The sequence below is a fragment of the Oncorhynchus kisutch genome, linkage group LG18 (assembly GCF_002021735.2).
Source record: "Oncorhynchus kisutch isolate 150728-3 linkage group LG18, Okis_V2, whole genome shotgun sequence".
NCBI classification, from domain to species: Eukaryota; Metazoa; Chordata; class Actinopteri; order Salmoniformes; family Salmonidae; genus Oncorhynchus; species Oncorhynchus kisutch.
In genome coordinates this window covers 35,251,020-35,263,610 of record NC_034191.2, presented here as the reverse complement: position 1 = coordinate 35,263,610, position 12,591 = coordinate 35,251,020, and the positions used below count along the sequence as shown (strand labels likewise).

Genomic DNA, 12,591 nt, shown 5'->3' with positions numbered 1-12,591 from the left:
AACTAGCTGGCTAGCTCACTTGCTCGCAAGACTAGCAAAGTTAGCTGCATTGTTGTTTGCATGCAATTGGCTGTGGTCTTGAGACATTGTTCAGGGCTTAAATGTCCCACAAGGGTTTAGATGCCCCACAAGGGTTTAGATGCCCCACCATCTCTTAGCTCAAGGTAAGAGACATTTAGCTTATTAACATTTAAATGTATAAACTGATAATGAATTCCGAACACAAATGAAAGCATGATGTTAGCATGAAATGTACCATCCCATAGTGTTTCATTCAATAAAAACTTGACTCTTCCCACATTTTGTGGAAAAGGTGGGATTAAAATGGATTTAATTTGTCATTTTTTGTCAACGATCTACACAAAATACTCTAAGTGGAAGAAAAATTCCTACATTTAAAAACGAATTATGAAAAATAAAACACTAATATATCTTGATTACATAAGTATTCAACATAAGTATTCAATACACCTTTGTCAGTAATTACAGCTGTGAGTCTTTCTGGGTAAGTCTTTAAGCACTTTGCACACCTAGATTGTACAATATTTGCACATTATATTTTTTTTAATTCTTCAAGCTCTGTCAATTTGGTTGTTGATCATTGCTAGCCAGCCATTTCCAAGTCTTGCAATAGATTTTCAAGCCGATTTAAGTCAAAACTGTAACTAGGCCACTCAAGAACATTCAATGTCGTCTTAGTAAGCAACTCCAGTGTATGGCCTTGTGATTGAGGTTATTGTCCTGCTGAAAGGTGAATTTGTCTCCCAATGTCTGTTGGAAAGCAGATTGAACCATGTTTTCCTCCAGGAATTTGCCTGTGCTTAGCTTTATTCCACTTATTTTTATCAACAAAAAATACTCCCTTGTCCAAGATCTCAGCGATCACTGCCTCATTGCCTGCATCCGTAATGGGTCAGCGGTCAAACGACCTCCACTCATCACTATCAAACGCTCCCTGAAACACTTCAGCTGGCAGGCCTTTCTAATCGACCTGGCCGGGGTATCCTGGAAGGATATTGATCTCCACCCGTCAGTAGAGGATGCCTGTTTTTTTTTTTTAAATGCCTTCCTCACCATCTTAAATAAGCATGCCCCATTCTAGAAATGTAGAACCAGGAACAGATATAGCCCTTGGTTCTCTCCAGACCTGACTGCCCTTAACCAACATAAGAACATCCTATGGCGTTCTGCATTAGCATCGAACAGCCCCCATGATATGCAGCTGTTCAGGGAAGCTAGAAACCAATATACACAGGCAGTTAGAAAAGCCAAGGCTAGCTTTTTCAAGCAGAAATTTGCTTCCTGCAACACAAACTCAAAAATGTTCTGGGACACTGTAAAGTCCATGGAGAATAAGAACACCTCCTCCCAGCTGCCCACTGCACTGAGGATTAGGACACACTGTCACCACTGATAAATCCACTATAATTGAGAATTTCAATAAGCATTTTTCGACGGCTAGCCATGCTTTCCACCTGGCTACCCGAACACTGGTCAACAGCACTGCACCCCCCACAGCAACTTGCCCTCCCCATTTCTCCTTCTCCCAAATCCAGTCAGCTGATGTTATGAAAGAGCTGCAAAATCTGGACCCCTACAAATCAGCCGGGTTAGACAATCTGGACCCTTTCTTTCTAAAATTATCTGCCAAAATTGTTGCAACCCCTATTACTAGCCTGTTTAACCTCTCTTTCGTGTCGTCTGAGATTCCCAAAGATTGGAAAGCAGCTGCGGTCATCCCCCTCTTCAAAGGGGGGGGGGACACTCTTGACCCAAACTGCTACAGACCTATATCTATCCTACCCTGCCTTTCTAAGGACTTCGAAAGCCAAGTCAACAAACAGATAACAGACCATTTCGATTCCCACCATACCTTCTCCGCTATGCAATCTGGTTTCAGAGCTGGTCATAGGTGCACCTCAGCCATACTCAAGGTTCTAAACAGTATCTTAACCGCCATCGATAAGAAACAATACTGTGCAGCCGTATTCATTGATCTGGCCAAGGCTTTCGACTCTGTCAATCACCGGCAGACTCGATAGCCTTGGTTTCTCAAATGATTGCCTCGCCTGGTGCACCAACTACTTCTCTGATAGAGTTCAGTGTGTCAAACCGGAGGGCCTGTTGTCCGGTCCTCTGGCAGTCTCTATGGGGGTGCTTCAGGGTTCAATTCTTAGACCGACTCTCTTCTCTGTATACATCAATGATGTCGTTCTTGCTGCTGGTGAGTCTCTGATCCACCTCTACGTAGATGACACCATTCTGTATACTTCTGGCCCTTCTTTGGACACTGTGTTAACAACCCTCCAGGCAAGCTTCAATGCCATACAACTCTCCTTCCGTGGCCTCCAATTGCACTTAAATACAAGTAAAACTAAATGCATGCTCTTCAACCGATCGCTGCACCTGCCCGCCCGTCCAACATCACTACTCTGGACGGTTCTGACTTAGAATATGTGGACAACTACAAATACCTAGGTGTCTGGTTAGACTGTAAACTCCCCTTCCAGACTCACATCAAACATCTCCAATCCAAAGTTAAATCTAGAATTGGCTTCCTATTTCGCAACAAAGCATCCTTCACTCATGCTGCCAAACATACCCTTGTAAAACTGACCATCCTACCGATCCTCAACTTCGGCGATGTCATTTACAAAATAGCCTCCAATACCCTACTCAATAAATTGGATGCAGTCTTTCACAGTGCCATCCGTTTTGTCACCAAAGCCAATATACTACCCACCACTGCAACCTGTACGCTCTCGTTGGCTGACCCTCGCTTCATACTCGTCGCCAAACCCACTGGCTCTAGGTCATCTACAAGACCCTGCTAGGTAAAGTCCCTCCTTATCTCAGCTTGCTGATCACCATAGCAGCACCCACCTGTAGCATGCGCTCCAGCAGGTATATCTCTCTGGTCACCCCCAAAACCAATTCTTCCTTTAGCCGCCTTTCCTTCCAGTTCTCTGCTGCCAATGACTGGAACCAACTACAAAAATCTCTGAAACTGGAAACACTTATCTTCCTCACTAGCTTTAAGCACCAGCTGTCAGAGCAGCTCACAGATTACTGCACCTGTACATAGCCCATCTATAATTTACCCCAAACAACTACCTCTCCCCATACTGTATTTATTTATTTAGCTCCTTTGCACCCCATTATTTCTGTCTCTACTTTGCACATTCTTCCACTGCAAATCTACCATTCCAGTGTTTTTCTTGCTATATTGTATTTACTTCGCCACCATGGCCTTTTTTTGCCTTTACCTCCCTTATCTCACTTAATTTGCTCACATTGTATGTAGACTTATTTTTCTACTGTATTATTAACTGTATGTTTGTTTTACTCCATGTGTAACTCTGTGTTGTTGTATGTGTCAAACTGCTTTGCTTTATCTTGGCCAGGTCGCAATTTTAAATGAGAACCTGTTCTCAACTTGCCTTTAATTAAAGGTGAAATAAATAAATAATAAATAAAATAAAATGACAAGCATACCCATAACATGATGCAGCCACCACCATGCTTCTACACCTGCATTGCTTGCTGTTTGGGGTTTTAGGCTGGGTATCTGTACAGCACTTTGAGATATCAGCTGATGTACGAAGGGCTATATAAATACATTTGGTTTGATTTTGATTTGATGCTTGAAAATATGAAGAGTGGTACCCAGTGATGTATTTTGTTTATTTGCCCTATGAATCATGCTTTATAGGACATAAAGTTTAAAAAATTGCCAAATTTTTTGCAGTTTGAATTTTATTGCCTTATTGCAAATATTGTTATTCTGTACAGGCTTCCGCTTTTCACTCTGTCAATTAGGTTAGTATTGTGGAGTAACTACAATGTTGTTGATCCATCCTCAGTTTTCTCCTATCACAGCCATTAAACTCTGTAACTGTTTTAAAGCCACCATTGGCCTCATGGTGAAATCCTTCCTCTCCAGCAACTGAGTTAGGAAGGAAACCTGTTTCTTTGTTGTGGCTGGGTGTATTTATATACTATCCAAAGTGTAATTAATAACTTCACCATACTCAAAGGGTTAAGCACATATTTAGCACTTATTTAGGCTTGCCATAAAAAAAAATGTCTCTCTCAATTTAATCAATTTTAAAATCAAGCTGAAACCCAACAAAATGTGAAAAAAGTCAAGGGGTGTGAATACTTTCTGAAGGAACTGTCATGTTGTCAAATTTTTATTCTAGATGACACGTAAAAAATATGGTGGCGGGAATGGGCTTCCATAGTTTTACGTGGCTCAGTGCAGCCGGCAGCTACTGTGACAATTTCAGAATGTAACAGGCTGTAAAAACTCTATAAAACAAGTCTCAAATATAAGGAAAATGTCTATACATTTCAGCTCTTTCAAAAACATTGCTCTGCTATTACCATATATAGTGTAGTGTGTTGAGCTCAACAAGAAAACTCTATTTACACTGCCCTGCTCGGAGGAGGCCAACTTCTGGGCTAATGACGTACGAGACCTCCGAGAACCTCTTGAGAACCTCTCCAAAATGTCCCTTTGCTATCCTCAATGTGAAATGTCTTTCTTTCTCTCTCTCCTTACCCCAGAGTGTCGTGAGGGATCATATGGGCCAAACTGCAAGGCCAGATGTAAGTGCAGCAATGGCGGCCGCTGTGACACCAAGACAGGGACCTGTGAGTGCCCACCTGGCTTCCTAGGAGCTGACTGCAGCATTGGTAAGTCTGCAGCCCACCTGGCTTCCTAGGAGCTGACTGCAGCATTGGTAAGTCTGCAGCCCACCTGGCTTCCTAGGAGCTGACTGCAGCATTGGTAAGTCTGCAGCCCACCGGGCTTCCTAGGAGCTGACTGCAGCATTGGTAAGTCTGTAGCCCACCTGGCTTCCTAGGAGCTGACTGCAGCATTGGCAAGTCTGCAGCCCACCTGGCTTCCTAGGAGCTGACTGCAGCATTGGTAAGTCTGCAGCCCACCTGGCTTCCTAGGAGCTGACTGCAGCATTGGTAAGTCTGCAGCACACCTGGCTTCCTAGGAGCTGACTGCAGCATTGGTAAGTCTGCAGCACACCTGTAATGGGTGAAAATGAACCGTCTTTGACAAGTCATCTGACTATGAATCAGAATCTTCTATATAGAATAAAGATATACACAGTGTTCGGCTAGGAATCGGTCCGAAGACTGTTGGGATTAGATAGGATTAGACAGATGAACGCGAGGGCTCCGTCACGCCGCTTCCACTTGCTGAGTCATTCCTAATCAGTGATTACTTTAAGGAAGGAGGAGGAAGAAAAGTAGCTGCACTTTTAAATCATTTGAATGGTGCCTTCATGTCTTTCTTCGTACTGCCAGGTTGTCCGGCGGGGCGCTCTGGGCAGGACTGTGTCCACCTGTGTTCCTGTGGGGAGGGAGGGCAGTGCCACCCTGTGACTGGGAGGTGTATCTGTGCCCCAGGTAATATCGGGCAGTCCTGCCAGCAAGGTAATAATGCCTTTTACCTCACAACTAACCTTGTGTCTCTGGGCCATTGAGTATGTGAAGAGCAGTATTTGGCTCCCGGTCCGGCACTGTTTGTCATGCACCAGGAAATGTTTGTAGCAGGCTATGAACTCATCAAAAACACAGAGTCTGATTGGCAACTGGGAATCCACCACAGGAGGTTGGTGGCACCTTCACTGGGGAGGACGGGCTCGTGGTAATGGCTGGAGCGGAATGAGTGGAATGGTATCAAAAACATCAAACACCAGGAAACCATGCCATTCCATTGACTCTGTTCCAGCCATTATTATGAGCCTTCCTCCCCTCAGCATCCTACTGTGGAATCCACCCAACCAACCAACCAAATTAGCTTTCAATGTGTATTTAGTTAACAAATTCTCCATATGAATGATCAGAGGCTCGTATTCTTCTGGAGAACAGAAGCAGGGTTATTGAGTTTCCCTAACCTCGCCTTTTATCAGTAGTTCCACTGGGGTGCAAACGGGAGTTTCCATCCATTCCAGATGATGGTGTTCGTAAGCGCTCTGCTCTCCTAGTGAGCACCATACGTCTGTGGACGTGCCACTGCTTATGTTCCTGTGTTGAATGTTTACAGAGACCTATAAGTAGCTCGTTTTCCATGTTCCGTGTCGATGGCGTTGGCGAGGAAACAAATAAATAAACCGAGGAATCAAAGTGATTCGCTTATTGTTTTCCCAATCTAAATTACCCAGAGAAACATGATTATTCTTTTATATCGCTGCCAAATGAGACCACTTTGCCATCCCTCTAATGAACTGCTGCTTAAATAAACTTGTGTGTGTTTAACTGTGTGGTGTGCTCACTGCTGGCTGGGTAGCTAAAGAACAGAACTACACGTAATGCTGGCCTTGGTAGTGCTGTGATGATGATGATGATGATGATTACTATCGAACACCTTGCTGTTCCTCCAGCTTGTCCTAGGGGGCGCTATGGCCTGCAGTGCAGGAACACGTGTGTGTGTCGGAACGGAGCGCTGTGTGAGGCCAGGGACGGGACTTGCAGGTGTGGGCTGGGCTGGACGGGACCACGCTGTGAGACAGGTAACCTCAGGATGACATCAACACAACATCAGGATAACGTTAGTATAACGTCAGGCAGGGCAAAGGGTCAGCTGAGTTGGATTGTGTTTCAGTACTACTTTAGTTTACCTGTCTGTTCTTGAAGTTGCTTAGTTTTTTTTACTCTGTTTGTTACAAAATTGAAACAATGTTAGATGACCCAACAGCCATGACAAAACAATGAAGACTTGTGTTATTTTGAATAGTAGCTACCAGCAGTCACTGTGAGCACAGTAACTTCCCATATCCCTGGCTTACAGTGTGTCTCTATGTTGATATCAGGTAATTCCACTGTTATGTGTGCAGTATCAGTTACAGGTCACAGGATGCTGCTGAGGGGAGGACGGCTCATAATAATGTCTGGAATGGAGTGAATGGAATGGCATCAAACACATGGAAATCACAAACCATTCCATTGATTCCGTTCCAGCCATTACTCTTGAGCCCATCCTCCCCAATTAAGGTGCCACCAGCCGCCTGTGGTAAAAGTACAGACATATGGAATGTTGGTTGTGCGTGTTGTGTTGTTGTTACTGTATGTCTCTACCATATGTATGTGTTTCCAGTGTGTGTTCAGGGGAAGTACGGACCAGACTGTGCACTGGACTGTCCCTGCCAGAACAACGGGACATGTGACCGCTTCACTGGCTGTTGCAGCTGCACGGCCGGACACTACGGACACTCCTGTGAACACCGTATGTTGTTGTTTTTTAAAATGATGGTTAGGGAAAGGAGTTTTTCCTCACCATGTGACCTGTCCAGGAAAAACTCCTGGCCCTATATTTCTAATGAAGGAGGAGGTGGGTTGTGTTCATGTGAGCACACAATGTTTAACATTTCCAACAAAAAAGGAAAATGAGCGTCTCTTATTGTTAGTCCCTTCTTGTTTCAATCTGTTTTCTAACATTTGGTGCCAAATGAACATGATTGTGATGATTGGTTGCGCTCTTGTATGAGAAACTAACAACAAAACTTTTTCCTGTGTTGTCACCCTGTCCCCAGGGTGTCCCTCTGGATTCTTCGGACATAACTGTGCCCGTCCGTGTGACTGCCGGGCGGGACAGACATGTGATCATGTGACCGGCCGGTGTGTGTGTCCGCCTGGCTACCGTGGCTCCCTGTGTCAGAGACGTGAGTACTGGATGACAGAGGGGAAGATCACACAATCTGATTCACACACTGGTCTCATATAGAGACAGGAGGGTCAGCACTTCAGTTCTCTTTAATAACAGGAAAGGCATACGTGTGGGATTTACAAACATACTGTACATATGCATTTGTGATGGCATTTTTTTGTAGTGGGTGTGTGTGCGTGCATGTCTATGAAAACGATAGAGAGAGAGTACATACAGTATGAATACGAGCATGTGTTGGCACTTCTCTGTGAGCAGGCAGATAGGCAGGCAGACGTGGTTATTGGATGAGATACAGGTGTTTCCAGGCAGCCACAGCGGAGACAGACTGTTTAATGCATTCCTGTTGCATCTCTGTGGCCTCCTCCCTCCTGCCTGCTCTGGGCTCCTCAGCTCAGTGTGAGGGCCTACATGCCCACTTCAGCCCCAGCAGGAGAGCACTGAGCACTGCAGAGCAGCTGCAAGACAGCCAGATAGTTTACCCTCTATAATGAAGTAATAAAGACAGACCTGTGTGTGCGTGAGTGTGTATGTGGGGGGGTGAGACACAAAGTACACACACGTGTGTGTGTGTGTGTGTGTGTGTGTGTGTGTGTGTGTGTGTGTGTGTGTGTGTGTGTGTGTGTGTGTGTGTGTGTGTGTGTGGGTGTCTCACTGTGTCTGTTTGTCCCAGGGTGCGAGGCTGGCAGGTTTGGGGAGGGCTGTAAGCAGTCATGTGACTGTGTTGGGGGGGCCCCCTGTCATCCAGCCATGGGACAGTGTCTCTGCCCCCCAGGGAAGACTGGACAGAGATGTGAAAAAGGTACGACCTCCTCTACACTGCAACAGCGCTCTATCTCTTGCAGTACTGGATCTTAGGTATGCCTTTACAACTGAGAGCCTTCACCGGCTGCTACATATTGATTTGTACTGTTTTGTGCATGTTAAATGTACAACCAGATGGAAAAAAACTCTAGACCACCTTTACTCCACACACAGAGACTCATACAAAGCTCTCCCTCACCCTCCATTTGGCAAATCTGACCATAATTCTATCCTCCAGATTCCTGCTTACAAGCAAAAATGAAGGCAGGAAGCACCAGTGACTCGGTCTATAAAAAAGTGGTCAGGTGAAGCAGATGCTAAACTTCAGGACTTGTCCAGATTACAGTCCAGATTACAAGCAACATCCGCACTGAGCTAAAGGGTAGAGCTGCTGCTTTGATGAGACAACCTATAGGGAGGAAGTCAGAGACATCAACCTCTCCCTCAATGTGAGCAAGACAAAGGAGCTGATCTTGGAGTACAGGAAAAGGAGGGCCGAACAGGCCGCCAATAACATGTACAGGGCTGAAGTGGAGCGGGTCGAGAGTTTCAAGTTCCTTGGTTTCTACATCACCAACAAACTAACATGATCCAAGCACACCAAGACAGACGTGAAGAGGGCACGACAAAACCTATTCCCCCTCAGGAGACAGAAAAGATTTGGCATGGGTCCTCAGATCCTCAAAAAGTTCTACAGCTGCACCATCGAGAGCATCCTGACTGGTTGCATCACCGCCTGGTATGGAAACTGCAAGGCCTCCGACCGCAAGGCACTACAGAAGGTAGTGCGTACGGCCCAGTACATCACTGGGGACAAGCTTCCTACCATCCAGGACCTCTGTACCAGGTGGTATCAGAGGAAGGCCCTAAAATGGTCAAGACTCCAGCCACCCAAGTTATAGACTGTTCTCTCTGCTACCGCACAGCAAGCGATACCGGAGCTCCAAGTCTAGGTCTAAGAGACTTCTAAACAGCTTCTACCCCTAAGCCACAAGATATCTAATCAAATGGCTACTCAGACTATTGCATTGCCCCCCCCCCCTTCTACCCTGCTGCTACTCTCTGTTATTATCTGTGCATAGTCACTTTAATAACATGTACATATTACCTCAATTACCTCGACTAACCGATGCCCCTGCACATTGACTCTATACCGATACCCCATATAGCCTCGCTATTGTTATTTTACTGCTCTTTCATTATTTCTTACTTTTTTATGTATTTTCTTAAACTGCATTGTTTGTTAAGGGCTTATAAGTAAGCATTTCACTGTAAGGTCTACACCTGTTGTATTCGGCACATGTGACAAATACAATTTGATTGGATTTGATTATATGCCTATACCTAATAGAAAATCATTTACTGTATTTAAATCTGCCATTTTATTTTTTGTGTGCTGTCTCCCTCCATCTTTCCACTCTTTTCTGTCATTCTTTCTCTCTCTCCGTCTCGCCTGTCTGTCCGTCAGACTGTGGAAGAGATCGTTTTGGTCCGGACTGCTCCCTGCAGTGCCAGTGTTCCCATCAGGCCCAGTGTGACGCTCGTAATGGCCGCTGCCTGTGTCCTGTTATCTGGCTGGGCCCCACATGTACAGAAGGTACTGTATACACGCACAAACACACATGCATGCAAACACAAACACATGCGTACACACACATAGCCACACACACACGCAAACACAAATGCAAACACACACAGATTCATACAGACACACACCTCAAACACACATCGCCCTGATGAGTGAATGATACCTACCGCCCATCACAGCAGACACCAAGGACCAGAGTTGTAAAGCTGAACCAGGTTTTCATGAAATAGTGCGTTGGCAAGTGTGTTAGCCTCAGGCCTTCAGCTCTGTGTGTCTCCCTGTCTCCCTCAATAGCCGCTCCGGCCTCTGACAGTTATTTTAATCCACACCCAGAGGGGTGTCTGGCTTGAAGCTGTCTCGGTTTCCCCCACAAGCCCAGTTTACGGGAGACCGTCCAGATCGACCAGAAAACACCCTAGCTCACCAGCAACTCCCGAACGCCAAAGAACATTTGCTTTTGATTTCTAGAAGGTGCCAAATGTATTTTTGTCTGCCTCTTCTCTCTTTTCAGGACTACTAGAAACTGCAGAGGTCCCAGCGTTGGGCTTCTCTCCCTCCATGAAGAAGCCGTCTGGTCTTTCCCACTCGTAGCGCACTGGAGGCCCCACATCCCAAACTAGATGTCCCAAATACACCCGCAAGACGTCTCAAATACTGAACACTCAGCAAGGTTCCCCAAATATGCAATCAGGGATCCGAGGGAGTCAAGGGAAGGCTGTGTACAGTTGGACAGATGGATAGATGGACAGAGTTATATAGCCAGAAGGTGATTCAGGTCTGGACCAGACACACAAGGCAATGTATTCTTATGTCTACACCTGTATTCTGCACATTTGATTGAGAAATGTGCGGTGGCTTTTTGTGAGCCTGTAGAAAGGTGCAGAATGCCGGTTTAGTTAGAGAGAGAGAGCAGGCTACACAAACACCTGGAACATTGATGTGCTGCTGGTGGTGGACATTGGAAATGTCACCTGAGCTCTATTGTGCTCCCTGCCTGATTGTCTCAGGACTGGACCCTTGCCCCATGTCAACTGTTCTAGCCTGTCATTAACCACAGGTCAAACACTTCCTGTACATTCACAACGTCTCTGTCCTCACCCCAATGCGGCTTTGGGCAGCCAAGTACAGGGGTAGGCACTACGGTGCTGGAGGGGCACAGTGTGTGCAGACCATCACTATCACACATGATTAATAAAGACCACGGTTAGGTGATTAGTGGAATCGGGTGTGTTAGAGCTGGGCTGGAACAAAAGCCTGCACCCTCAGAGTCATTGGTCAGACTGACATGGGAACAACAGCCATCACTCCCAAAGTGTCCACTGGTACTGTCTCTCCTTTTGACGGCACTCTGTCATACTATCATATCATATACAGTGAGACTATTTTGTGTTGTATTTTACTGGTTTCTTTTGACAGTGTGTGCCTGATTGCTTGTCATAAAGTGTTAATATATTTAGAAATTGCTTTTAGCTGTTCGTTTCGATTTGATAAGATCACTTACTGCACTGTCAGATCAGGTAAGTCACATATCAATTCATTACTGCTGTTACTGTCTGTTACTGTAAGTGTTTCAGTTCAATGGCACTATGACCTATAGACGTCTTAGCCAAGTAATCAGTATATTTTCATGTAGAAGGGTTTTTAGAATATTGCAAAGCATTTGAACTGTACATCAGGATACTGCCATTCATACCACTCATAACATGTACTGTACTATGTGCCTGATGGCAGGCTTTATGTAAATGGTGCTATTTTGATACATCTTGAATTTCTATCAAATTCTCTTTTTACTACATGTGGTACATCTGTCTGTTATTTCTGTCCCTAATATCGCATCACCACATTTAGGAGAGAGGCCATTTTATTTGGGAGCAGTGTAGCATGGTATTGGGTCCTCTGCCTGGGAGCTTAGAGAAAGGCATGTCAGTGGGGTATGGGGGTGGTATGAATGGGGGAGAGTAGCGGGGGTCTGAGACGGCCTGTCACAGAGCAGTGATGGAGGACTGGAGACCAGGGAGCACAGGCTCTCCACAGATCAGCCAGGGAGGTCAAGAGGTCAGCAATGAGCCAGACCGTTACCTAGTACGAAACCTGTCGGAAAGTGTGTGTGTGGGGGGGGGGGGGGGGGCACCTGAGCATAGCAGAGGTGGAGAGGAGGAGGGGGTGGCTGGGACGTCCGTCTGTCCCCCAGGCATTTCTCAAGTGCAGTGGAGCGTCTCCAGCATCCACCGCCGGGCAGGTGTCTGGACCAGGCGTGGACCAGGCAGCCCACATCGGCCGCCTCCGTCCCCGGGTGAGTGATGTGCAAGCTGGGCCGCGAGCGCAAGACCGAGCCCCTGGCTGATGGATGGGGGGCTACTCGGCCTGGACCCGTGTTGTGACAAGCAACAGATGTTCTCCAATAATGTTTATCAGCCGGGCCTTCATCTTCAGATGACACACACCTGTTTCCAGTCAAACAGCCCCACAGAGGCCATCCATCCTCCCAGACCTGGGTGGCCACAGAGGGCTCTAT

At 46.0% G+C, this 12,591-nt stretch overlaps 1 protein-coding gene across 2 annotated transcripts in view; it reads left to right on the top strand.

Moving 5' to 3' along the window:
* LOC109909384 (multiple epidermal growth factor-like domains protein 6) overlaps nucleotides 1–11,871 on the top strand; it is an 89,090-nt gene extending 77,219 nt beyond the window's left edge. For both annotated transcript variants that reach the window (XM_031796499.1, XM_031796498.1), the window contains 8 exons: nucleotides 4,570–4,698; nucleotides 5,326–5,454; nucleotides 6,405–6,533; nucleotides 7,118–7,246; nucleotides 7,554–7,682; nucleotides 8,358–8,486; nucleotides 9,957–10,085; nucleotides 10,588–11,871. In XM_031796499.1, the coding sequence (XP_031652359.1) occupies nucleotides 4,570–4,698; nucleotides 5,326–5,454; nucleotides 6,405–6,533; nucleotides 7,118–7,246; nucleotides 7,554–7,682; nucleotides 8,358–8,486; nucleotides 9,957–10,085; nucleotides 10,588–10,667 (983 nt within the window). In that variant the 3' untranslated portion in view covers nucleotides 10,668–11,871. The remainder of the gene's footprint in view (nucleotides 1–4,569; nucleotides 4,699–5,325; nucleotides 5,455–6,404; nucleotides 6,534–7,117; nucleotides 7,247–7,553; nucleotides 7,683–8,357; nucleotides 8,487–9,956; nucleotides 10,086–10,587) is intronic.
* Nucleotides 11,872–12,591: the final 720 nt, after the last annotated feature.